General features: G+C 36.1%; 3 protein-coding genes across 3 annotated transcripts in view; 1 reads left to right on the top strand and 2 right to left on the bottom strand.

Moving 5' to 3' along the window:
• The first annotated feature begins 243 nt into the window (after positions 1–243).
• On the top strand, positions 244–1248 carry LOC147762832 (uncharacterized). The gene has a single exon (XM_087007830.1). It carries the CDS (start codon positions 325–327, stop codon positions 1246–1248), a length of 924 nt encoding a protein of 307 aa, XP_086863956.1. The 5' UTR covers positions 244–324.
• Positions 1249–6447: 5199 nt separating this feature from the next.
• On the bottom strand, positions 6448–18119 carry LOC147762831 (uncharacterized). Its single transcript, XM_087007829.1, has 6 exons — positions 17978–18119; positions 17718–17801; positions 15673–17453; positions 14176–14823; positions 9742–9842; positions 6448–6585 (listed from the first exon to the last, which is right to left on the bottom strand). The coding sequence occupies exons 3-6, from the start codon at positions 15758–15760 to the stop codon at positions 6448–6450; spliced, it is 975 nt and encodes a 324-aa protein (XP_086863955.1). The 5' UTR covers positions 15761–17453; positions 17718–17801; positions 17978–18119.
• A 1040-nt stretch (positions 18120–19159) lies between these two features.
• Positions 19160–25466, bottom strand: part of LOC106159591 (uncharacterized) — an 85948-nt gene continuing 79641 nt past the window's right edge. Inside the window, exons 10-11 of the mRNA XM_087010093.1 lie at positions 20343–20399; positions 19160–19981 (exon numbers count right to left, since the gene is read on the bottom strand). Coding sequence (XP_086866219.1) covers positions 19782–19981; positions 20343–20399 — 257 coding nt within the window. The 3' untranslated portion in view covers positions 19160–19781. The remainder of the gene's footprint in view (positions 19982–20342; positions 20400–25466) is intronic.

The raw sequence follows: 25466 nt of genomic DNA, 5'->3' as shown, positions 1-25466 counted from the left end.
GGAAATTAATAAGAAAAAACGCGATTTTGCATCAGCAAAAATCGTTCGCTGCTCTGGGTAACCATTATGCAGCGCTAATTGCATTCTGGGTAGATATGCGTGCGCATCTCATGTAATCTCGGAATGGGAGTCAGCTGATGGTAGAATTGTAACTTTTATTTTAATACTCTTTTCGTTAGCCAATAAAAACAGTGCTGACCAATCAAATTGCGGTATCAACCAATCATATACAAAACACCGTGTGTCATTTCAACCAACCACGTTATATTTTCATGAATTTCATAACGGTCTACATTTAATTCTCATTTCAGTTCGACAGCGACCATGGCACAGTACAAATGCGAAGTGTGCGGCGCATCATTCAATCGCGTTGATCACCTTAAACGACACCGGCTCACGCACACGAAGGAAAAAAATGTAGCGTGCCCCGAATGCGGGAAGACTTTTGCTCGTCGAGATAATATGAATAGCCATCGACGCCTCCATCAACTGCGAGACCAGGGAACCTCGACGAGTTCGAGCGAAGAACCAGAGGCCTCTTCGACGGTTAAAAGACCCAGGGTTCAAAGGGGGTCGGGAGCCGCCGACCGCGTTGTCATGCCCGACAATCTTCTACCCCCGGACGTCGACCCATCGGTCGCCGAAGCGTACGGAAGCCATTGGAACAGCATACGGACCAGATTCTCGAGGGGTAACAAACTCCAAAACTGGTACAATATTAGATTGACCACCCTTCAACCCGATGCCCTTCGAGACGACCTGGAGCAGATCTTGGAAGATCAACGCACGGCGTTCAAGATCAACGTATCGTACGGTTTTTTCCTAAGAAACAACGAGACCGGGCAGTTGAGGTACTACCACCCCAGCAGCAACAACCATTGCTTCTTAGAAGCGCCCGCTGTGATCCGCCACCGCCAGGATCTCGACGGTTTCTTCCACAACATTACCGCCAGAGATGTCTTAGAATGTGCTCGACAGGAGCGGCCAAATTCGAAGTGGGTGGTAGACACGGTCACCAACGCCACGTTTTACGTGACGAAGTTAAAGGGTCACCCCATCGGGTGCGGGATCGACCTGCCTTCCTTCGTGCTAAACAACAGGGGTCTGGTTGCCCTGCAAAAAAACAACCGAGGAAAAACGTACGGCGACAATCTCTGCCTCTTTCGGTGCTTCGCCTTGCACAAAGGTTCATCCGTCAGAGGACTGGAAACAACAACGAAGAAACTGTTTGATAAGTACAGGGTTTGATAAAACTGTTTGATAAGTACAAAAGAAAATGCAAACGCAAAGGTTTCCAAGGCGTGGCGCTCCATCGACTGCACAAGGTGGAAGCCCTCTTCGAGGTAAACATCGTCGTATACGAACTGCAGCAAAACGAAGACGGGGACGTGTTTGCAGAACTCGTTCGTCGTTCGACTGGCAAGTACAACGACACCATGTCGCTGAACGTGCACGAAAATCATTTTTCGTACATCAACGACGTGGGCAAATACTGCCACTCGTTTTGCTGTTCGAGGTGCAGCAAAATGTTCAAAAGCAAACACATGCTCAGTCGTCACGAACGGACCTGCGACGTCCTCGTAGAGCACCGTTTTTCCGGCAAGGCGTACGCTCCCCAGCCCACCGTATTCGACCTCCTCGAAGACGAGGGCATTTTCGTCCCCGAGGAAGACAGGTACTATCGATATCGGGCGACGTTCGATATCGAGTGTCTGCTACCCCGTACGGAGGAGCCGCAGCACAGCGAAAAGCTGAGCTTAGAACACGAACATCGTTTCCTCAGCGTCAGCGTGTGCAGCAACGTGCCTGGTCACACGAAGCCGGAATGCGTCGTATCCGAGGACAATCCCGCGCTAGCCGTGCAGCAGTTCCTAGAAATATTGCAGAATATAAGCCGCGCGGCTGAAAAACTTCTAACCAACAAGTTTGCCTGGATCTTCGAAAAACTTAACGAAAGAATAGAACAAAACATTCAAAAAACGATACAAGAAGGTGAAGTCATGGAAGAAGTGAAGAAACCTTAACAAAAAAACATTACTTATCAAAACTTAGCCGTAGATTTAGTCAATATTTAATGGAATTACCCGTATCAGGTTTCAACAGTGGGCATTACGACCTTAACGCCATGAAAACGCTGTTTTTTCCGTTGTTGTTGGACACCTTGAGATTTGTCGTAAAACGCAACAATTTCATGGTGTTAAAATCGGAACGCCTAAAAATCTTAGACGTCTGCAACTATTTGGCTCCCGGATGCAGCTATAGTCAGTTTTTAAAAGCTTTCGAGTGTGCCGAGTCCAAGGGGTTCTTCCCTTACGAGTGGATGGACTCTTTGGACAAACTCGAGTGTGCAAGTCTCCCTCCAAGCGAAGCGTTTTACTCGAAATTAAAACAAAGTAATATGAGGAGGGTTACGCATTGTGTCAACGCGTTTGATATGAAAACCACATGCAAACAATGCGCGACTTCCTCGAGCGGTATAACAACAAAGACGTTGAGCCAATGTTGGAAGCAGTTGATAAAATATTCGCCTTCTACCTTGAGAGGGGTATTGATTTGTTTAAAGATGGTATTAGTGTACCAGGTTTGACATTGAAATACCTGTTTCAAAATGTAGGAGACGCATTTTTCACTCTCTTCGACGACAAGCACAGCGATCTTTACTACCTTCTAAAAAACGCTATCGAAGGCGGTCCCAGCATCATCTTTCATCGCTACCACGAGAGGAATAAGACCTTAATTCGAAAGGCGACATCTGAAGCTCCCAAGCTGTGCAAAAAGATCGTAGGTTACGACGCTAATGCCCTGTATCTGTGGTGTTTGATGCAACCCATGCCAACGGGCACGTTTATACGCAGACGTGAAGAGTCCGAGTATACGCGTGAATATTCTCACCCGCGAGGTCATGAGGCCACGATGTGGTTAGACTGGGTCGCTCATTCGAGCAATATTCACATTCGGCATCAGTTCAACGGTACGGAAAAGCGCGTCGGGTACCGTCAGCTACCGGTGGATGGGTTTTGTCGAGAGACGCAGGCCGTGTATCAGTACCACGGGTGTTATTTTCACGGTCATCGGTGCCATTTAAACCGAAACAAAGATGGCACCTACAAAGAAATAAATGACACGAAAAAGCTCACTATGGAATCTTTACGCATCGAAACTGAAATTAATAGCGAGTACATTCGGGAATGCGGCTACGATCTCGTCGAAATGTGGGAATGCGAGTGGAAAAAACTTCAACGCGAAAGCGAGGAAGTGAAGCATTTCGTGACACAATACACGCTTACCACAGAGCACAAATATCGGCTCACGTTCGGCGAGATCCTAGACGCAATTCGCAATGATAATCTGTTTGGATTCGTCGAGTGCGACGTAGAAGTCCCGCCCGAACTTAGACCAAAATTTTCCGAAATGCCACCCCATTTTTCACCCATTTTGCCACGACATCGGTCCTTTCATGAAGCGTTTCGCTGAAGAAAACCGCATCATGAGTGTCCCGAGACGTTCGTTGATCGGGAGTTTTTTCGGCGAAAAAATCGTTTTGGCAACACCGCTTTTGAAATGGTACCTAAACCACGGTCTTCGCGTGACGCGCATCCACCAGGTAGTCGAGTACACCCCGAAAGCATGTTTCGAGCATTTCGGAAACTCCGTGAGTGGCGCTCGCAGGGAGGGAGACAGGGACAAGACCAAAGCCATCGTCGTCGACACCATGAAGCTGATCGGCAACTCGGCACCGAGAAGGCACCGAGATGTGCAATATTGCGGCGAGGCAAAAGCCTCACAAAAAGTTAACAGTCACCGTTTTCGGCGTTTAGATAAAATTTGCGAAAACGCGTACGAGGTCGAACTAAACAAAAAAAATCATCAAATTCGACCTTCCTCTTCAGATAGGCGTGATGGTGTATCAATACGCCAAGCTACGCATGTTAGAGTTTTACTACGACTTCATGCTGAAATTCGTGGATCCGTCCAAGTTCCAATATTGCGAAATGGACACGGATTCCGCGTACATCGTCTTCTCGGCGGATAGCTTAGAAGACGTAATAAAACCTCACATGAGAGCGCAGTACGAAGCCGAGAAACATCTGTGGTTTCCGCGTACTGATACCCCAGAACACGAAGCCTACGACAAACGCACGCCCGGGTTGTTCAAAGCTGAGTGGGTCGGTGACGGTATCGTCGGTCTCTGCAGTAAGACGTACTAAGCTGTTTCGGGGAAAACACCAGCCCGAAGTTTAGCTGCAAAGGGGTCAATAGAAATTGTAATAGCATAGATAAAAATAAGTATTTAGACGTATTTTTAAATAAACAAAGCGGCAGTGGCGTCAATAGAGGGATACGTTTATTTAACAAAACTATGTATTCGTACCTTCAACACAGAGACGCCTTTAGTTATTTTTATTGTAAAAGGAAAGTGCTAGAAGACGGAGTATCTACTGAACCCTTAGATATCTAGTGTATTTAAATAAAATATGTATACAAGACGCTGCGGTGTTTATTTTTTCCTTTTCAAGTAGATAAAATATACGCGTGCTTGCGCACCAAACGCATTTCTAGAAAAAAAAAAGGTTCCAAATTGCCCTTTCAATAAATAAATAATCCAAAAAACTTTTTTCCAATAACTCCTGAAATTATATCTAGCTAAAAATAAACATTCAAACCCCACCTTTACGCTTCTTTGTTCGCTATACAATTACATTAGAAAAACCTCCTTTACGCTTCTTTGCCCGCTATACAATTATTTAACAAAAAACCTTCTAGGTTTTATTGAATCGTATTTGAAATTTGCTCGTCCCTCATTTACACTAAAATGATTGTCATTAAAAATTCGCTTGCAAAGCCTCCTTTCTGCTTCAGGGGTCACTAAGAAATTGCACTGAAAGTATACTCCCCCTTAAAAGCTCCAAGGTTCACTAAAAAAATTACATTGAAAGTATATACCCCCTGGCGAAAATGCAGGTCGAAAACGACATACTTATACTACTCATGAACATTCAACACGTACATATCTGATATTTACATGATGTACATAGGTACCAGTACATGACAGAGAAGCAAAGCATTGTTTATTTGAATTGGGTTTTTATTTACGTCAATTGAAGTGGTCCCAGCAGTTACCCAACACTGTAGGCAACAAAATTAGCAGCCCACATTCCTTCAAGTATAAATTAATCTAAATTCACTATATTTCTTTATTCACTTTCAAGTGCAAACAGTCATTGAGTTGCACGTCAAATGTATAACATATACATATATAAATTCTTGAAGTGCATGTATAAGGTATATAGAAGAAAGGTGCATGTAAATCATGTATTTTTATTTTCAAATGTGGCCCATAAACATTTCTGGCAGGGCAGAGTATTTGTATGATCTTTTTTATTTGTATACACATTGAATACATTCACTGTTAGATGTTAAAATACTTTATTGGCATCCCTTTTTTATGAACATGAATGTACATGTTCCTGGTTTATTAACAAAATAACACAATATTGCTATAGTACCGATATTTCGCCAGTACTATAAATGAAGAACATACATCTTTTGGGGGCCTAAAAGATTTATTCGTATATTCTTATTTTACAGTTACAATGTATTCCCTTTTATCCTATAGATCATCATTCCAATGTCATGATGTATCATAAAGTCTTTCTCCTACATTACCTTATTTGGTAATGTAATAATTCCTCAGCTCTTACACAATGTCTATGATTATCCCTTTTTCCATAACTTTCCATCATTACGTCATTACCAAAATATAATCATTCTCTTATTAGGCAATGGTATGTTACTTGACCTTAGGTCGCCATTTCTATTAATACGGATTTTTCATTGTATCATCCTGAAGGAATGATAACTATACTCCCTTATTCTTTTTTTATTATTGAACAACACATGCACTCTTTAACTCTCTTACTTACACTGTTTAACCTCTTAACAAATGTATATTGTATCAATTATGAAAGGTACAATGTATTCATTACGATCACAACTTTGTATCTGTACTTTTAATCATTTTCATTACGATATACACCCTCTCTTCAAATAAATTCGTCCTCGAATTCCCTTTTTTTTTATTACGATATACATTCTCTCTATTTTATTGAATGTAGAAGCACAAGCATTGCATAACTAAAAAAAAACTATTCAAAAAGTTTAAAATACTGTCATTAGACTTAATAATATGGTATAATATAGATATATATAGTTCTATAGTTGACATGAAACAATGAATATATTAGAAAGGATAAATAATAATGATCAAATTTTGCGATACGCGTGGATGCGTAATGTATTTTCCTTTATTGTCTTTAATGTGCGGCCCAAGAATACACATGCTGAACTTTATTAATAATTTTGTGTAACTTTAACATGTAATTCTCTTATTATGGCTCTGACACATTTTATCATATCTTCTTAAATACACTACGTTGGATTATAGGGTCATGACTCCTTTTCGAATATACAGCCATCATCACCAACATTGTGACCAGCACATTGTCCGTGGTGAAAATCTGCATTTCGTTTGTTACTATCATCCATACTGTAGTGTTTTCCTTTATGGTTGTGAATAACCACTATCTATAATACATTTACGTACATCCACAATTTATTGATATTCAAAAACAATAATTGCTTTAAAAATTTATATTTGTTGTTCCATGTCATCTTGCTTTCTAAAATAGAAATTAGTTCCAATACATTAATTTGCATGCAATTTAGTCTACTGTTAATAATATATCGTTATAAAGTGTATAACGTCTAAGATAACAACAATATATTTACATGTATATTATTTAATAGTAATTCTTAACATATTACGCAATATGTCAATAACATTTAAATCATTAACCATTTGTCAAGGATATAATGTTTTATAATTTTAATAATGAAATTAAAGTTAATTCAATGAAAATAATGTTTATTCTGCATCATTTACAACAAAATAAACGTATAGTCCGTGTTTGTGACTATTCTTGTGAATAAATGTCCACAGTTTCCTGTATATTCACTAATATCCAATTGGACATCTCCACTAATATTTCCATTATAAATCATTCATAAATGTCAATTAAATATGAAATTATGTCATATTCATTCACTGAATAATTCATTGTGACAATATTAATAATATAATATACGTATATGTATATACATTAAAAGTCAATGTTCATTTGTTCCAACATTTTGTCTCTGGAACAGAGTTCATTACATTTCATGTAAAATCAGTTCATTTCATTCCAATGTCATACAGGTATGTCCATCTGAATTTATTAATTATTGGTACATTCCATACACATAAACACATTTAACATAAATAATATTTCTAAATACAAACTGTCGTACACACATCATGAATGCAATTGCTATGCTCCGTAATTTTACTATGCCGTTCTTTTAAAATTGGATGGTTTGAAAATATCAAGTTATATTTAAGATTCTAAGTTCGATCCGGTGCACGTTAGTGGACAATATCGAATGTAGGATAACATTCCAGCATGTTTAATGGCTAAAAATTTGTAAAATTCGCGATCAATAATTTTGTTTAATTGTATTGCTTTTATAAACGAAATCGGAACACGTGCTGGTAGTTGTATTGTCTGACCAGTTACGTAGTTTGTTATCAATCAATAAATTTGATCTAATTTTACCTTCAATTTGTAAAATATCAGAGATCTGCGTCATATGAAAATGCCAGGAATGAGGACTTCCATTCAGCTGAATAATAGGAATAGTAATGCATCGTTGGTCATTGGCAATTTCTAAAATAAGAAGTGCCTTGTGGAAGATGCATAATTTCTTAATAATTTTATCTCGTATCCAAACTATAGCCAAAATTAAACAAACACATGCAATTAGAAATGTTATGAAGGAATATGGATCATCACAAGTTGTTTGTACTTCATAATTAATTTTTGTAGTTGTGCCCAATATCCATGTTGGTACAGTTGGCATTGCTTCACCTGTATTAACATTTTTAAGGGTCATCACTGTTAACGTTAAAATGCGAATCTTGATACATAAATAGATCACAACGAGCATAATCGCACTCGAAACTGCTAAGGAAATCCAAACTAAAGATTGTTTTGAATTTGATGGAAGCAAAATCTCATTTGCTGCAATAGCATCTGCCATTGAAGAATACATTCTTTCATTGTGTTTTGCTGCTTGAGCTAGTTTTCTTAAATTCAAATGATCTTTCATATCCTGCGCTAAAAATTTCGAAAAATCTTGTTGGTACATGTGTAATCTGGAATAATTAGTATCAAGGGGTTGAGAAAAGAAATCATTACTTCCTATTTGTGATATTTCTTTGTTGGAATAAAAATATTGCAGTAAACCAAGATTAACAGGGTGTAATTTTGTAATTGATGTATCATTCTTGCAATCATAAACACGCGGAGGCAAATAAAAACTATCTAAGGTTAAACCGCAAAAACATGAGTAATGTATCACACAATATTGACAGCCTGGTTGGGAAGTAGTACTTGTAGGGCACTCCATTGTTATATCAGTGATATTATATAACAACAATTTTCCTATTGATAATTCGCGCACGTTGGGTTGAACGACATTATGCAGAAAACAGAAATTACAAGTTTCAGTAATAACGTTTGACAAGTCAAAAAATAATGCTGTAACACAGGAGAAATGCGTCGCAGTCCTGAAAGGATACACGAAAGGACATAATTTGACATGATCTCCATGACATTTCTTCCAGGTAGGATTATTCATGGGAAAATAATGTTGTTTATCGTGCGAAATAGCAAAATATTTTGGTAGATCCAGTATTTGTGAAGCGTGGTTTGTAGATTGATTTAAAGGAACGGGGAATGTTTTTACTTCATAAACATCTAATGTATGGGGATAATCAGAAATAGGAATTTGTAGGTTAATGAATAATGAATTTTTGTGTTTTCCATATGTAAACTGTCCTTCCTTGAAATAATATTTAGGATTTGAATAAATAACATGTAGCGGATTGATCGTTTTCTGTGCTTCCTTTTCAATTTGATTAATGATCTGTTTTAAATGCTCTTGGGAAACCAACAATGGCGATAATTGCCCTTTTGTCAACTGTAAACATCCTAACAATACGTTGTTAAACGCAAACATTAATTGAGAATTTGCCATATTTTCATGCATAAATATTCTTGATAAATGGAATACAATACTCCTTGCCGTATCACTTTGCTGTAATTGTGAACGTAATTGTTTTGATAAATTATAATTACGAACAACGGCCTTTTTCATGTTTTCCATTCTGTGGTCTACGTTGTGCATAAACGAGGATAATTCGTGTCCTTGTACTTCGAACCTTTTTTCGTTTGTTTTTATAAACAGCTTAACATATTTACGTAGTTCATCTACATCTGATTCACTTGATACTCCAAACAAATTTTTAAAGAAATTTCCCAATGGTAACAATGATCTTTGAGAACGGGACTGATCTTTCATTTCAATATCAGGTAACATATCATATATTGCATTTAAAGTGATGTTTAAATCGTGTACCGTCTGACTTTTCATTGACATCAAGGTTTCTAGGCCCTTGTGAATGTAATAATAACAATACATATACTCTTGATTAGGACAAGGTGACTTAATATTCTCTACTTCATGCAATCTAGGTAAATCTAACTTGAATGTATGTTTCCAATATCCAACTCCGGTAATCATTCTAGTAATTGGTTTAAATTCTACACCATAATTAATACGCTGTTCTGCTACACTCACTGTAACTGTCAACATACAAATGGTGATGAGAATCTTCATAACCAGTCCATTAAAGTTCAGGATTTTAGGGAATATGCAGAAATTGGTCAACCGTGGCTCATCTAGAGAAAGATAAGAAATATTTGATAGTAAGAGAAAGTAGGTGAAAGTTTGCGCATAGCCTTAGTTAATCATATCTAAATTATCCCTAAATTTTTCTTCTCAATTAACTTTAATGAGATTTAAATAAAATTTCGTCTATTAATCATACATTCTTTTCTATATTTACTAACTATTCTTTACTTTTCTTCTTTCTTTTTCGTTGACCTTGTAATGTTCTGTTTATGTGAAAATCTCGTTTTAACGCATCTGATATATTTTCTTCTGGTTCCCATGTAGGCGTTTTGTAATTTTTCCATTTCACTTTGTAATGTCTTTTCTTGTTGATGTTTTTACAACATAATAACCTTTCAACTTCATACCATTCGTCTTCATTCACATCATTTGTTTGGGCTTGCTCTTTATCATTCGATGCGTTTTGTGATTCACTGTCCTTTGCTAACACTTCTTGGGTTATCTTATTTTCTTCGCTTTTGCTCTCACTAACTTTTCTATAGCGTGTATAATCTCTAGGGTCATAGTACTGTTTTAATCTATTTGCATGAACAGGAGATGATAATTCTTTATGAGTTGTGCAGTCTCTCAGAATATATGTATAACCTGTCGATAACACTTTTGTTATGTAATAAGGACCTTTATATTTCACATGCAATTTTGAACTCAATCCTTTTGGTGTCAAAGGTGTGTATACCCACACTCTATCTCCTATTCTAAATGTTGGTACCTTCGTTTTTGTATCATAATTCTTTTTATAAACTCTCTGTGCTGTTTCTTTGTTTTTCGTGGCAATTTCCCTAGCTATCTCTAAATTTTCTTGTAGTTCTTTAATATATTGATGCATATTCTGTACAGGTTTATCTTCAGCTAAGATATCTGTATCTAAAGGTGTACGCATTTCTTTTCCAAAAACTAAATAATATGGTGAATATTTAGTAGATTGTGTACACGGTGTCATTCTCAATGCCATCATTACTCCAGGTAATATATCAGGCCAATTCATTTGGTCTTTCTCACAGTATGCTCTCAACGTTTGCGCAATAATAGAATTTGTTCTCTCACATACGGCATTTGTTTGAGGATGCCATGCACTTGTATGATACCGTTTTATGTGAAATAATTTGCATAAAGATTGAATTATCAAGGATAGGAAATTCTTTCCGCGATCTGAAATCAAATATTTCGGACAACCATAACGTGTAAATACATCACGGTAAAGTGCCATTGCAATTTCTTTTGCTTCCTGTGTTTTCAAAGGAATTGCTTCAGAAAAATTTGAAAAAGCGCACGAAACTAACAAGATATATTTGTAACCTTCTTCAGACTTTGTCAACGGACCAAGGATATCCATATGAAGTCTTTCAAACACATTTGTTATTGGCAATGGATTCAATGGTGCTGGTGCATCTTTCCGCAATTTCTTTACTTTTTGGCAAGTTTCACAAGATTTAACGTATTCTTGCACATCTCTAAACATTGCTTTCCAGAAATATTTATTTCTAATTGATGCGAATGTTCTATCACAACCTTGGTGAGCACCTGCTGCGAGCGAATCATGATATTCATACAATATATCACATCTTAAATCTGTTGGAACAGCTAGCTGTTTTATGATTCTCAAATTTTCTGTTTTCCCTTTTGTCCTTGGTTGGTAAAGGTGATATAATATACCGTCAATCATGACGTACTGTTCAGATTCTGCAATTATCTTTCGCATTTGTTTTAAGTCATTTGGTAATTCACTATGTTCTAAATAATTTATTATATCACTAAAGTCAGGACATTCTTGCTGTTGTTGTTTCAATCTATCTTTTTCATTTTCAATTTCTACGTCAATAGCAAATATCTGACTATTTCCATTCTCATTTTGTTTATTTACATTTTCTGTTTCTGTTGCTACATATAACCTAGCTTGCACCAAACCACTGTTTTGACACTTCTGTTTGCTTATATCATCCACGACATGTACACCATCTTTGTTTCGTAAACAATTGTCTTCATCATATTCGCGTCTTGAAAGAGCATCAGCTGGGTTTGTTTTTCCAGCTCTGTGTTCAATTTCAAAATCGAGGCCCTGTAATTTCAATGCCCATCTTATCAATCTACCTGTAGAATGTTTCAACGTTTGTAACCACGTAATGGCTTTGTTATCTGTGAAAACTTTGAAATGATTATTAGCCAAATACGATTCAAACTGCTTAATTCCTTCTACTACTGCTAAACATTCTAATTCATGTATTGAGTAATTCTTTTCTGCGTTGTTTAAAGATCTGCCACCGTAGGCAATAACTCTTTCTCGGTTATTTTCATCCTTTTGACCTAAAATAAAACCGATTGCTTTAATAGATGCATCTGTGGTTAATATGAATTCTTTTGTCATATCCGGATATACTAAGATGGGTGGTGACACAAGTAAGTCTTTCAATTGTTGAAATGCTGACTGACATTCTTGATTCCATTCAAATTGAACATTTGTTCTCAATAATTTGTTCAAAGGTTCAGTTATTTTACTGAAGTCTTTAATAAATCTCCTATAAAAATTACACAATCCTAGATAACTTCTCACATCTTTTGTACTTTTTGGAACAGGAAAAGATTTCACTGCCTCTAACTTTTTATTGTCTGGTTTGATACCATCTTTTCTAATCACATGCCCTAAGAATTCAACTTCTTGCGTTGCAAATTTACATTTACTTGGTTTCAGTTTTAGGTTGGCCTCACGTAACTTTTTGAACACTAAATCCAAATGATTCAAATGATCTTCAAACGTTTTGCTCATTACCAATATATCATCGATATATATCAGAACATTTTTCCAATTCATATCTTTGAACAGGTCATTCATAAGAGCTTGTAGACTAACACCTGCATTCCTGAGTCCAAATGGTAATTTAAGAAATTGAAAATGTCCATGGTGTGTAATAAATGCAGTTTTGTGTTTTGTTTTGGGATCTAACTTTAATTGCCAATATGCTCCTGCCATATCTAACGAACTGAAATATTCAGGTTTTGCACTTCCAATTGCATCAAAAACGTCCTCTAAACGAGGTAATGGCCAATGCATAGGCACTGTAACTTTGTTCAGCTTTCTATAATCGATTGCAAATCTGTATTCGTTCGTTTTCTTTTTCACTAAAACTACAGGAGAACTATATGCACTCATACTTTCTTCTATAATCCCATGTTTCAACATTTCATCAACTTGTCTTACAATCTCTTCTTTTAATTTTGGAGATGTTCGGTAAAACGTTTGTTTAATGGGAATATCATTTTCTGTCTGGATATAATGTTCATATCTGCTGGCCGTGCCTAACTCTGACATGTCTTTGGCAAAAACGTCACGATTTCGACCAATCAATAATCTGAGTTGTTCTTTTTGATTTTCATTCAAATTAGAATTTATGATATCTATTCTTAGTTCTTCTGTATTTTTAAGTGCTATCTCTTTAGATATATTCTGATCTTTGTTTTCATTTTGTGTCCCAATTTCTTCCAACACACTTACACTATGTGCCTCTACAGAGCACGCTTTAGCTAGGACTGTTTTGCTTGGCAATATTATATTTTCATCTGTTGGGTTCAAGATTTGATAACATGATCGATTTTTATCCACTGTTACCAAACATTTAGATCCTAAGATGTTTCTTTTACATGCTAACTGATTGACTGGCTCTAACAATGCTGTATTTACACACGAAGCATGCGAGATTTTCACTGGAATTAAACATTCTGATTTTGCTGGAATGGTCTCTTTTCTAATGGATCTAACAAATCCAATATTTGGAGGATTGTACAAAGGTAATTCTAAGTTGTACTCAGGTAGAGTAAAACCGTCAAAACCGACATCTATTTTGACATTGTGTTTTTTTAGAAAATCCATGCCTATGATCAATTTTCGAGGTAATATACGTAAAATACAAAATTCGTGATTGATGACTACATCGCCGAAACAAAGGGGTAATTCTATTAAACCAAGAACCTTTTGAACAGAACCATTTATTCCTGAAACTTCTTTTATCTTTGATGATTTGTAAAATTTTGAATCCTTTTTGTTAATTGAACTCAAAAATTGTTCTGACACACATGAAATCACGGCGCCAGTGTCTACCAATGCATCAACGTGCATTTTCGAAATTTTGATTGATAATAGATTGTGCATTTGATGATTTTCAACATTTGAAAATTTGACGCATTCGTTTTCTTTTTCGTTCTTCTTATAATCTAGTCATTTATTGGCACGTGCGTAATAACAAATTTTAGAAATATGCCCAACACGGTTGCACACGAAGCATTTCAAATTTCTAGCATAGCAATTTCTTCGAAGATGCGTGTACTTACCGCAACTCAAGCACATTGGGAATCCCTGTTCTTCTGAACGTTGACCTGATCGTGGGCCAGATTGTTTGTTTTCACGGTGCATGCTGTCTTGAAAATCGCCTCTCCTCCGATTTCCGATGTAGCGGTTGCGCGCACGATAAAATGCACCCGTCTGCTGTCTTCTCGGTTGCATAAGAGTCTGCGTCTCTCTTTGGGACGTCCCCATGATGTGCACCTCTGCAGGGCGAGTGGCGTTGATTACCTGGCTCATTTGTGCGCCGAGAGCATCTATTTTGGCTGTCACCTCCATGAGGTCCACGTTCTGCTTTATGCTGGAGGGCTGTACCGCATTCTCAGCTAGCCTTGCCTGTGACATCAGTTGGTCTAGGTCACGTGGCTCCTGTTGTACAACAAAGGGACGGATCTGTGGCAATAGACCGTTCACAATTGCTGTTAACGTGATTTTTTCATCGAGTTGTGCCAGTTTGGCGTCATGTCTCATGGATGCGATGTAATTTTGAACGGGTTCCCCCGGCAGTTGCTGCCTCTTAAACAGTTTTGATGTTATAGACCAAGTTTCCGTGTTTCTTGGCCTATATCTGTTAAGAAATTCTTCTTTGAGGTTTCTCCATTCCTGTTTCACTTCCTCGGCCAAAGTTTCGTACCAGTCTAAAGCAGCATCAGTGAGTAATAGAGGAAAAATTGAAATAATTTGATCGTGATCAAGAGCTTTAAAGTTAATATAGTTCTTGAAATGATCTAACCATCTATCGGCGTCCTCTTGACCGTTTCCTTTAAATTTTTCAGGTGCTAGGCTCCAATCTGAACTCATGTTTTCCAGTGTTTTTATTTTCCTTCCCAAAGTTTTTCTAAATATTTCTGGGCTTTTAAGATATGTTGAGACGGGATCGCCGGGCAACTGGCTATTGTTGTTCTTTTTCGTCGTCGCTGCTGATATAAATTGGGGACTCGGGGCGGTTGATGAACTGTTTAATGGTGCTGCTATTGATTGTTGATGGGTCTTTTGTGGTGGGCAAATTGTCTCTGGGAGTTGAATTTTTGAGGTCGTCGTCGTCTGTATCTTCGTCACTGATGACGATAGGTGACTCGGGGCGATTGGAGATGGGTCGGTTTGGCCAGGTAACTCTGAAATTTGCGTCGTTATTGTCGTCGGTTTCGGTATCGCTATTGCTGTCGGATTCACTACTGAGGTCAATGATAATGAATACTTTTCGCCTGTCTCTATTTTTGATTCGTATAGTTCGAGATTCGTTGGAACACATTGATCAACAATTGAAAATGCGCTGTTTCCTACTGTTTCTGATTGTGTATTTACGTTAATTTGATGAGTAGTCTGTATTTCTTCGTCGTCAGACGAGTCGCTTGATGAAAGCAAGTTGCGACGTGAAAGTTTGTTTCTCACACACTTTTCTTTGGTTATAGATGGAGCCGGTGAAAAGTTTGGTGTCCTTGTATAAAATTTGATTGTTTGTTTTGGAAGTCTCTCTGATGTCTTACCTTCCAGACCCTCGATTTTCTTCTTTTCTACTGCTTGCCTAGTGTTAGCTGCTGGTGGACTCCAATCTGCTGGATTTTCTCCTTGCATCTAGAGCGTGTAGGTAGCTGGATCGATTTCTTCCACCAGTTATAGTACCGATATTTCGCCAGTACTATAAATGAAGAACATACATCTTTTGGGGGCCTAAAAGATTTATTCGTATATTCTTATTTTACAGTTACAATGTATTCTCTTTTATCCTATAGATCATCATTCCAATGTCATGATGTATCATAAAGTCTTTCTCCTACATTACCTTATTTGGTAATGTAATAATTCCTCAGCTCTTACACAATGTCTATGATTATCCCTTTTTCCATAACTTTCCATCATTACGTCATTACCAAAATATAATCATTCTCTTATTAGGCAATGGTATGTTACTTGACCTTAGGTCGCCATTTCTATTAATACGGATTTTTCATTGTATCATCCTGAAGGAATGATAACTATACTCCCTTATTCTTTTTTTATTATTGAACAACACATGCACTCTTTAACTCTCTTACTTACACTGTTTAACCTCTTAACAAATGTATATTGTATCAATTATGAAAGGTACAATGTATTCATTACGATCACAACTTTGTATCTGTACTTTTAATCATTTTCATTACGATATTGCTCTCCAAATATAAAGATAGGCCTAGCTGAAAATATATTTTATAACCAAGATTTTTGGAATAAAATTATTTGCCCGGTTTGCATGTCAACGTGATGTAATGCTCACTCTTTGATCTGTGTAGCCGTAAGGTCGGGTGCCCACATGTTGGATTAGTTAAGAAGGGAGACCCTGTTGTTGCCAGCAAGTGCTTGGTTATAAAAGTAATTTTAATTTGCAACCATAATTTTGGATCAATTAATTCAATTTAATTACAGGTGCACCTGTGGACATTGCCAAATCCTGCCAGGTGTATCAGAAAATGTCTGTTGCCATGAAGTAGTAGTACAGAACAAAAGCAAACAGGAGAATGTGCAGTGCAAAACTGACCACCCAGGGTTTGAGCCAGTCTGCCTGAACAAGTGGGTACTCGAAACTGCTTGGATGCAGTTCAGGCAGCAACATGGGGGGAAAGCCTTTGAAGGATGAGAGGATCAAAGACTGAGGCACATAGCTTACAGACAATTTGTCCTCTGGGTTTTGGGGTGGCTGGGTAAGAAGATAAGGGTAACAATGCCTAGTTGTGCAGTTAGCTGCATACGAGCCCACTACCCTCCACCTTCAGAAGAAGAAGTCGAACAGCATTTCACTGGTTCAAAAACCAGTTAACTTTACACTTCCAATTAATCTGAAAAAAAAAGGCCATGGTGCATTGTTTAAATGAAAACAGTGTGCTTGATACACCAAGAAGCACCAAAATGTTAAGTTTCAAGAATAATTTCAAAACAAAAACTTGAGAAAATGGCAACTTCCAAAAACAAAGTTTTTGTTGACTGTCAGAATACTTATATTATATGTAACAAAGGAAACTGCGCTGAGACGCACCTGCAGAGCAGTGTAAAAAATCTAAGTTTTTTTTATTTTTGATTACATATGATGTTGTTATTCATGACCCAAGATTAAATGAACTTGTTGGGTATCTTGTGCACAGTTTATCTATCAGTTCCTCTTTATCAACATCTGGTTGCCCTGCAGCTAGAGATTCAGGGATTCCTTGAGTAAATTGTTGATGTATTTGCCTGGCTTCTGCTTTTTATACGACAAGGTATTTTGTAATGTCTATGAGTTCTGTTACATAATCTGGAATACAATTAGCAAGAATAAATGTATGTATATATGAATATGTATACATCAGACATGTAAATGAACGCATGCATCTGCAAAACAAATACTGTTTTCCATGTTAAAATAAGTAAATAAAGATAGTAAAATTGATATAAAAAAGAATGAGAAAATGGATACTGCTGTTACTGCTCAACAATTTGCATTAGCAACTGCCAATTTTTCTTTCTTTCTTTTTTTTTTTTTTTGGGGGGGGGGGAGGGCCGACTCATGCACACTAACCTGTTTGTGTCACTGTCGCACTCTTATCACCTGCAATATTCTGAGGTACATCAATTTTCTCGGACATTCTCTCTATTTCTAGCACTGAAATATGAACATGACAAGTAAGGGATTGGTTAATGAAATATACCCCCCAAATTGATGAACAATCTTATTCAGCAGTAATTACATTTCTATAAATAATATCTAATTCTCATAAAATATCTAATTATCACTTATAACAAAGATATGTAAGTGGCATAGAAGCAGAATGTATTTACTTGTTAAGTCTGTGGGTGAGGCAGTTGAAATAGTCTGACGCTGGCCAAAGACCTCTATCAATGGTTCTGAAAATTCAAAAGAATCTGCCTCATTGGCACTGGCTTCTGAAGCAGTGGCTTTTGGTCTGTCCTTTACAAGGTTTTTTTTTCAGCTGCAAAGAAACTGAACTTTTTAATATCAGCCACGAACAAAGCAAATGTAAAAAATAAAACTTTATTTACTGTCAAGGTACATTGCATAAAGGGGATATATATATATATATATATATATATATATATATATATATATATATATATTTTATTTTGTGAAAATGCTGTTACTCCCCATGGACTCGTAATTAATCATTGCATAACAGCGTAATAATCCTAGCCTAATCATATTACTTCTTGCTACATAATGAAAAGATTAATATTTTAATCCAATGAAATAACGTTGCGGCATCAAGGCATACCCGTGCAAACTGGGGTTTTTTGGACAGTCTGCTCCCTGTTGGCTTTTTTCACGGGTAAGTGCAGGCTTTCTTCTGCCTCTTCCCCGACTTGAACCATTCTCTTATGCGGGCGGATAGTGGGCACCGCCCCAGGCGTCAGTCTTGGTAACCTAAAGGCGCAAAAACGTATTACAGTCGGTAAATTTAGAAATTGAACAAGCACATACCACATTGCTGAAATGCATGACACGCCAGTTTCGGAGTCAGCTGGCTTCCGCTGATCGTTACGGTCAAAGCTTTGGGAGCTTTAGCACAGATATTTTACTCATTACTAGTAATATCTTACTCATTACTAGATGAACGCACAATGTACCAAGCAGTCATTATCTTATTAAAATGAAAACAAAACGAAAACGCGAGATCGGCTCTAAACTCCGAAATCACAGACGTATAAATCCGTAGCGAATCAGGGTAACCGTACTTAGAAAATTTAAAATGTTACAAGTCTCAAACGAAGTTGTAAGATTAAGATAAAAATGACCAAAATAGTGAACTTACTGAGCAAAAGCATGCCGAATCTTCATTTGCTGTCCCTCGTCGAAGCAAGCCTCCTCGAAATGAGCGCTACATATCACTGAGTGGTTTGCGATAGCTTCTTTCGCGTCTAACTCCCATACTCTTGTCAAATTGACAAATTTTTTCCACTTCTGGACCACTGCTAGATCTTTTGGAAATTTGTACATCAAAATACCTTTATTTTCACAAGTGTTCTAGCACCCGCCGACAATACTACGTCTAACCATGTTTACTGTGTCTCAGAACTAACGAGTTATCTAAGCGGGGCCCCGTCTGAGGGGTTCCTCTCATGACGTCACGAATATTTCGGGGGAAAGCGCTGCACGCTCAATTGACATTGATTGGGGAATTTGTGAGCATTCATTTTAGGTTCATTTGTTTTGATTAACATCGTGTTAGATGTCTGGAACTTAAAACACGGGAAAAAACACCTACCAAGTTGCACTTTAACACACGTCCCTATACTCCCGTTACCGATAGATACAAAAAGGAAAAACCGAAATTACGTCTTTTTAGATTTAAATACCGATAGATCAGATTTTTTACCACAGTCCTATATATTTGCGTTCCTATAGATACTACGTCCACATAAACCCACGCACTTATAAATCCATATACCTATAGATCCATTACAGGTACACTATTGCTCAAAATGGTTGGTATAGGCTACTACTCAGTACATGAAATGCACTTAAGTAAATTGTACAATAGTTTTATAGTAATGTTGAAGAATTAAGCAAACAGTACAATGGTTTAACAGTAATGGTGAACAATTAAGTAATGGTAAAAAAATGGTTTCACAATAGTGGTGAATTTTCACTGTATAACAAAGTATTTAATTTCTGATGCTCTGCTTTCAATGAATAATACTGCATTATCTGCTTAAGAACTATCACTTTTTCTCTTTCCACTTCCAACCTCTCTTCTTCAATTTTTAACCTATTCTTTTCAATTTGCAATCGTTCTTCCTCTATTTGGTATAGGCCTGTTGTTGGATCTAAAAAAATGAAACAGTATGGTAGTTTAGCGAATACATGTACTTTTAAAAACCTATGAGTGTTAAAATATATCATTAATCAGTAAAACAAATGTAAATTAGAACTTTAAAACTTTGAGAATATTACCTGTGCCTGTTCTCCTCTTGCCCGTAAAAAAGAAGTAAAAATTAAATACAATGTAACATTATACATTTTTCGTGACACTAGTATTGGAACTTCCTCAATTACATTTTGTTCTATTCATGACCTAGGGATAATTAACAAATTTTAAGGTTGACTAAAATGTAAAAGGATTGTTGAAAGCTAAATGTAAGTAAGGAAATCCCCTTAAAAAAGTAAATATTTACAATATTAACTTACTTTGCACTGTTGTTCTGGATGGTCTGCATGGCGTTCTGGATGATCCCTCAACTCTTTCTGCAAACAAAGAAATAAAAATTGAAAATTATTTTAGATTTTACTGAAAAGTTTCCATACAATTTTTACACTTTCTAGAAGTTTTTATTTGCAACAAGTAGTAAAAGCAGATTTAATTAAGGATACAAATACATTACATAAAGAAAAAAAGAAACAGAATTATACACATATAGTCCATGAGCCAAATTGAAAAAAGGCCTTATTTAAGGATTTGGCTGCACCCCCCGTCAGGCAAAGGTTTTATGATTGATTCTTGTAGTTTAGAACCTGAATTTTTCATTTCTGCTTGTTTCCGGCTTGAAAAAGTGTCCGTTTGTACCGGAAACAGGCCAAATCCAAGATGGCCGCCAGTAAATTCATGTGTCAACTGTAAATACAAAAATTGATTTAAAAGTTACTTAACAACTTAATATTATCAAAATTTGCACTGATCACAAGTACTTTGGCCTTCTTTGATTTTTCAGGCACTTTACATTTTTCAAGATGGTGACTGAATCCAAGATGGCGGCCATTTTCCTTACTTTTTGTGAAAAAATACAAATACCTTAATTTGAAATTTTTTTTTATTAACCAAAAATTAGGAATATTTTACATGTTTTGATGTATTTGAATAAGTTGAAGTCTATATTTTTAATTTTTACCAGTTAATTTATCACAAAATTGTACATTTGAACACAGATGGCTCTAATCCAAGATGGCCACCACATAAAATGGGCTTTTTGTTTTGATATGTCAACAAGAGTTTCTCAGTATAAAACATCTCAGACTACTTAATGGAGGATTTATTGCACAGGTCATGGTATGAAATGTATGACTGAATAATTTAAATTGTTTTGAGATTTTGTTCAGGGTATAAAAATCCAAAATGGCCGCCAATTTCTGGATTCAAAACGTACATTATTTTGATTTGCATGTTAAAAAACATTAAATTGAATAATTAGCAAATTAAAAATATTTATTTTTAGATAAATTTATCTGTATTGCAATCTCATTTTGCTTCTTGGACACTTTATTCTGTCAAAAAGTGGTTAATTTTTCTTCATTTATCATGATTCCAAGTTTGCCATTGATAAAAATGAACTGCACGCTACCCGTATGGACAATACCATATGTTATGAGCCTTACGTAAAAGGCTATTTCTGAGCTTTATTGTTGAAGTATGGAATGGAATATATAACTGAATGATTCAAAATGCTTTTAGGCTTGTAGTTTAGGGTTGAAAAGTCCAAAATGGCCGTCAATTTCTGGATTCAAAACAAACGACATTTTGATTTGCATGTTGAAAAGCATCAAATTGAATGATGGGCAAATGATTAAAGACTATATTTTGATAAACTGCAGTGTCCTTTTACTGTTTAGAATCTAATTTTTCCAAAAAGTAATTATCTAAGCTCCAATCATCAAAAAAATTCAAGATGGCCACCAACAAAAATGAATTTTAGGTAAATATGGATGAAAACACACTGTTGAGTCGTAATTTTATACATGCATATATATATATATATATATATATATATATATATATATATATATATATATATATGCCTGTGCTTAATAAGGTTGAGTGAATCTCAAATGCTTTGCCGTTTTCTTGAACAGAAATTGATGCATTACACACAAGGGACAGCAATTTTTTTCAGCAGCAACTATATAGGTTAGTAAAATGACAATTTTCAATATATCAGACAAAATGCAGCCCAAAATGCCCTAACAAGAGTGACGTACATCATTTACAACTTAAGGATCAATAGTTTGTTATATGGGGGGTGGGCTGTAAAATTTAATTTTCATATGATAGCACTTCTATTGTTACATTTCAAATGGACTTGGGTTACTGTACATTGCTTGTTGAAAGTTCCCTGTCAAGCTTGATGAAAGAGCCAGGATCTCAGTCAAAAAAGGGACTTACTAGTAGTAGTGATACGATTTCTCACCTTCTGCTAGGTGTTGATCGTAAAGAAGAATCAGAATTATCCTAATCTCAAGCAACCAAAAGGTAAAATCTTTAATTTATCTGAAAAAAAGGGATGGATAACATGCAGCTGTAGCATTATTCTACATGTATAAATCCGTGAAGCAATCACTATCATAAACTAAGGGTGCTTTCCCAGAGATTTAGATCGATCTAGAGATTAAGATTTAGATCGACCTAACTCCCTGGGGGTTCACGCTAAATTGTAGTCAGCCAAGCGGGCACCATAGTTAATTACCCCCTTACAGCTTTTAGTAGGCGGGACAGACGCTTAAGCCGGCCAAGCTGACAGTAATCTAGTGAGACTCCCCACAGGGATAGATCGATCTAAAAATCTATGGAAATGGGGTGTAAGACCAGCAAAGGAGTTGCAAGAAAATGTCTGTATCTCCAAGAACATCTTTTGTCATGTTTAGGCTAAAAGTAAGTAGATTTTGTTGGTGATCTATTTTTTAATTAGTTTATTAAGAAAGTTTGTTTTAGTCTGTGTTTCTCCAATGTTTGGATCTCCAAATATTTTCCCTCTCAATAGAATAATGTTGGATTTTAAAAGAATTCATGGAACATATTGAGCAGTACCTATCCGTGAAGTGCAAGAATTACCTGCACTCATATATACATTGTATCATAAACATCATTTGTCATGTTGTGCTTGAACTCCCTCATCGTCACTTACATGTGCCATACATCATTCACCATCAATGTACTTCACTTTGCAGCACCACTTCATGAGTTCCCTGAATGTATTATTATCCAACACTGTTCTCTAAAGAGACAAAAGATGTTCTTGGAGATCCAGACATTTTTTTGGCAACTTCTTTGCTTTCTTAATAAACTAATTAAAAAATAGATCACCAACAAAATCTACTTACTTTTAGCCTAAAAATGACAAAAGATGTTCTTGGAGATACAGACATTTTCTTGCAACTTCTTTGCTGGTCTTACACCCCATTTCCATAGATTTTTAGATCGATCTATCCCTGTGGGGAGTCTCACTAGATTACTGTCAGCTTGGCCGGCTTAAGCGTCTGTCCCGCCTACTAAAAGCTGTAAGGGGGTAATTAACTATGGTGCCCGCTTGGCTGACTACAATTTAGCGTGAACCCCCAGGGAGTTAGGTCGATCTAAATCTTAATCTCTAGATCGATCTAAATCTCTGGGAAAGCACCCTTAGTTTATGATAGTGATTGCTTCACGGATTTATACATGTAGAATAATGCTACAGCTGCATGTAATCCATCCCTTTTTTTCAGATAAATTAAAGATTTTACCTTTTGGTTGCTTGAGGTTAGGATAATTCTGATTCTTCTTTACAATCAACACCTAGCAGAATGTGAGAAATCTTATCACTACTACTAGTAAGTCCCTTTTTTGACTGAGATCCTGGCTCTTTCGTCAAGCTTGACAGGGAACTTTCAACAAGCAATGTACCAGTAACCCAGGTCCATTTGAAATGTAACAATAGAAGTGCTATCATATGAAAATTAAATTTTACAGCCCACCCCCATATAACAAACTATTGATCCTTAAGTTGTAAATGATGTACGTCACTCTTTTAGGGCGTTTTGGGCATGCATTTTGTCTGCAATATTGAAAATTGTCATTTTACTAACCTATATAGTTGCTGCTGAAAAAAAATTGCTGTCCCTTGTGTGTTATGCATCAATTTCTGTTCAAGAAAACGGCAAAGCATTTGTGATTCACTCAACCTTATTAAGTACAGGCATATATATATATATATATATATATATATATATATATATATATATATATATATATATATATATATATATATAAAATTACGACTCAACAGTGTGTTTTCATCCATGTTTACCTAAAATTCATTTTTGTTGGTGGCCATCTTGGATATTTTTGATGATTGGAGCTTAGATAATTACTTTTTGGAAAAATTAGATTCTAAACAGTAAAAGTTTATCAGCAGTTTATCAAAATATAGTCTTTAATCATTTGCCCATCATTCAATTTGATGCTTTTCAACATGCAAATCAAAATGTCGTTTGTTTTGAATCCAGAAATTGACGGCCATTTTGGACTTTTCAACCCTATACTACAAGCCTAAAACCATTTTTTAATCATTCAGTTATATATTCCATTCCATTACTTGAACAATAAAGCTCAGAAATAGCCTTTTAAGTAAGGCTCACAACATGTGGTATTGTCCATACGGGTAGTGTGCAGTTCATTTTTATCAATGGCAAACTTGGAATCATGATAAATGAAGAAAAATTAACCACTTTTTGGTAGAATAAAGTGTCTTAGAAGCAAAATGACATTGCAATACAGATAAATTTATCAAAAAAATTGTTTTTAATTTACTTATTATTCAATTTAATGTTTTTTAACATGCAAATCAAAATAATGTAAGTTTTGAATCCAGAAATTGGCGGCCATTTTGGATTTTTATACCCTGAACAAAATCTCAAAACAATTTAAATTATTCAGTCATACATTTCATACCATGACCTGTGCAATAAATCCTCCATTAAGTAGTCTGAGATGTTTTATATTAAGAAAGGCTTGTTGACATATCAAAACAAAAAGCCCATTTTATGTGGTGGCCATCTTGGATTAGAGCCATCTGTGTTCAAATGTACAATTCTGTGATAAATTAACTGGTAAAAATTAAAAATATAGACTTCAACTTATTCAAATACATCAAAACATGTAAAATATTCCTAATTTTTGGTTAATAAAAAAAAATTTCAAATTTAGGTATTTGTATTTTTTCACAAAAAGTAAGGAAAATGGCCGCCATCTTGGATTCAGTCACCATCTTGAAAAATGTAAAGTGCCTGAAAAATCAAAGAAGGCCAAAGTACTTGTGATCAGTGCAAATTTTGATAACATTAAGTTGTTAAGTAACTTTTAAATCAAATTTTGTATTTACAGTTGACACATGAATTTACTGGCGGCCATCTTTGATTTGGCCTGTTTCCGGTACAAACGGACACTTTTTCAAGCCGGAAACAAGCAGAAATGAAAAATTCAGGTTCTAAACTACAAGAATCAATCATAAAACCTTTGCCTGACGGGGGGTGCAGCCAAATTGGATTTTTTGGCCTTTGGCTCATGGA

The sequence above is a fragment of the Lingula anatina genome, chromosome 3, assembly GCF_051362555.1.
Source record: "Lingula anatina isolate TDL-2025a chromosome 3, LinAna3.0, whole genome shotgun sequence".
Lineage (NCBI taxonomy): Eukaryota > Metazoa > Brachiopoda > Lingulata > Lingulida > Lingulidae > Lingula > Lingula anatina.
This window is presented reverse-complemented; position numbering and strand designations above follow the sequence as displayed.

Coding starts and splice junctions, on each gene's coding strand:
- LOC147762832 (XM_087007830.1), top strand. CDS start 325: ATGGCACAGTACAAATGCGAAGTGTGCGGCGCATCATTCAATCGCGTT.
- LOC147762831 (XM_087007829.1), bottom strand. CDS start 15,760: ATGCAAGGAGAAAATCCAGCAGATTGGAGTCCACCAGCAGCTAACACT. Junction 9,843..14,175: donor CCCAATGTGCTTGAGTTGCG/GTAAGTACACGC, acceptor ATCTTTCTCTAG/ATGAGCCACGGTTGACCAAT. Junction 6,586..9,741: donor TTTGTATGTTGACAGTTACA/GTGAGTGTAGCA, acceptor AATGTATTATAG/ATAGTGGTTATTCACAACCA.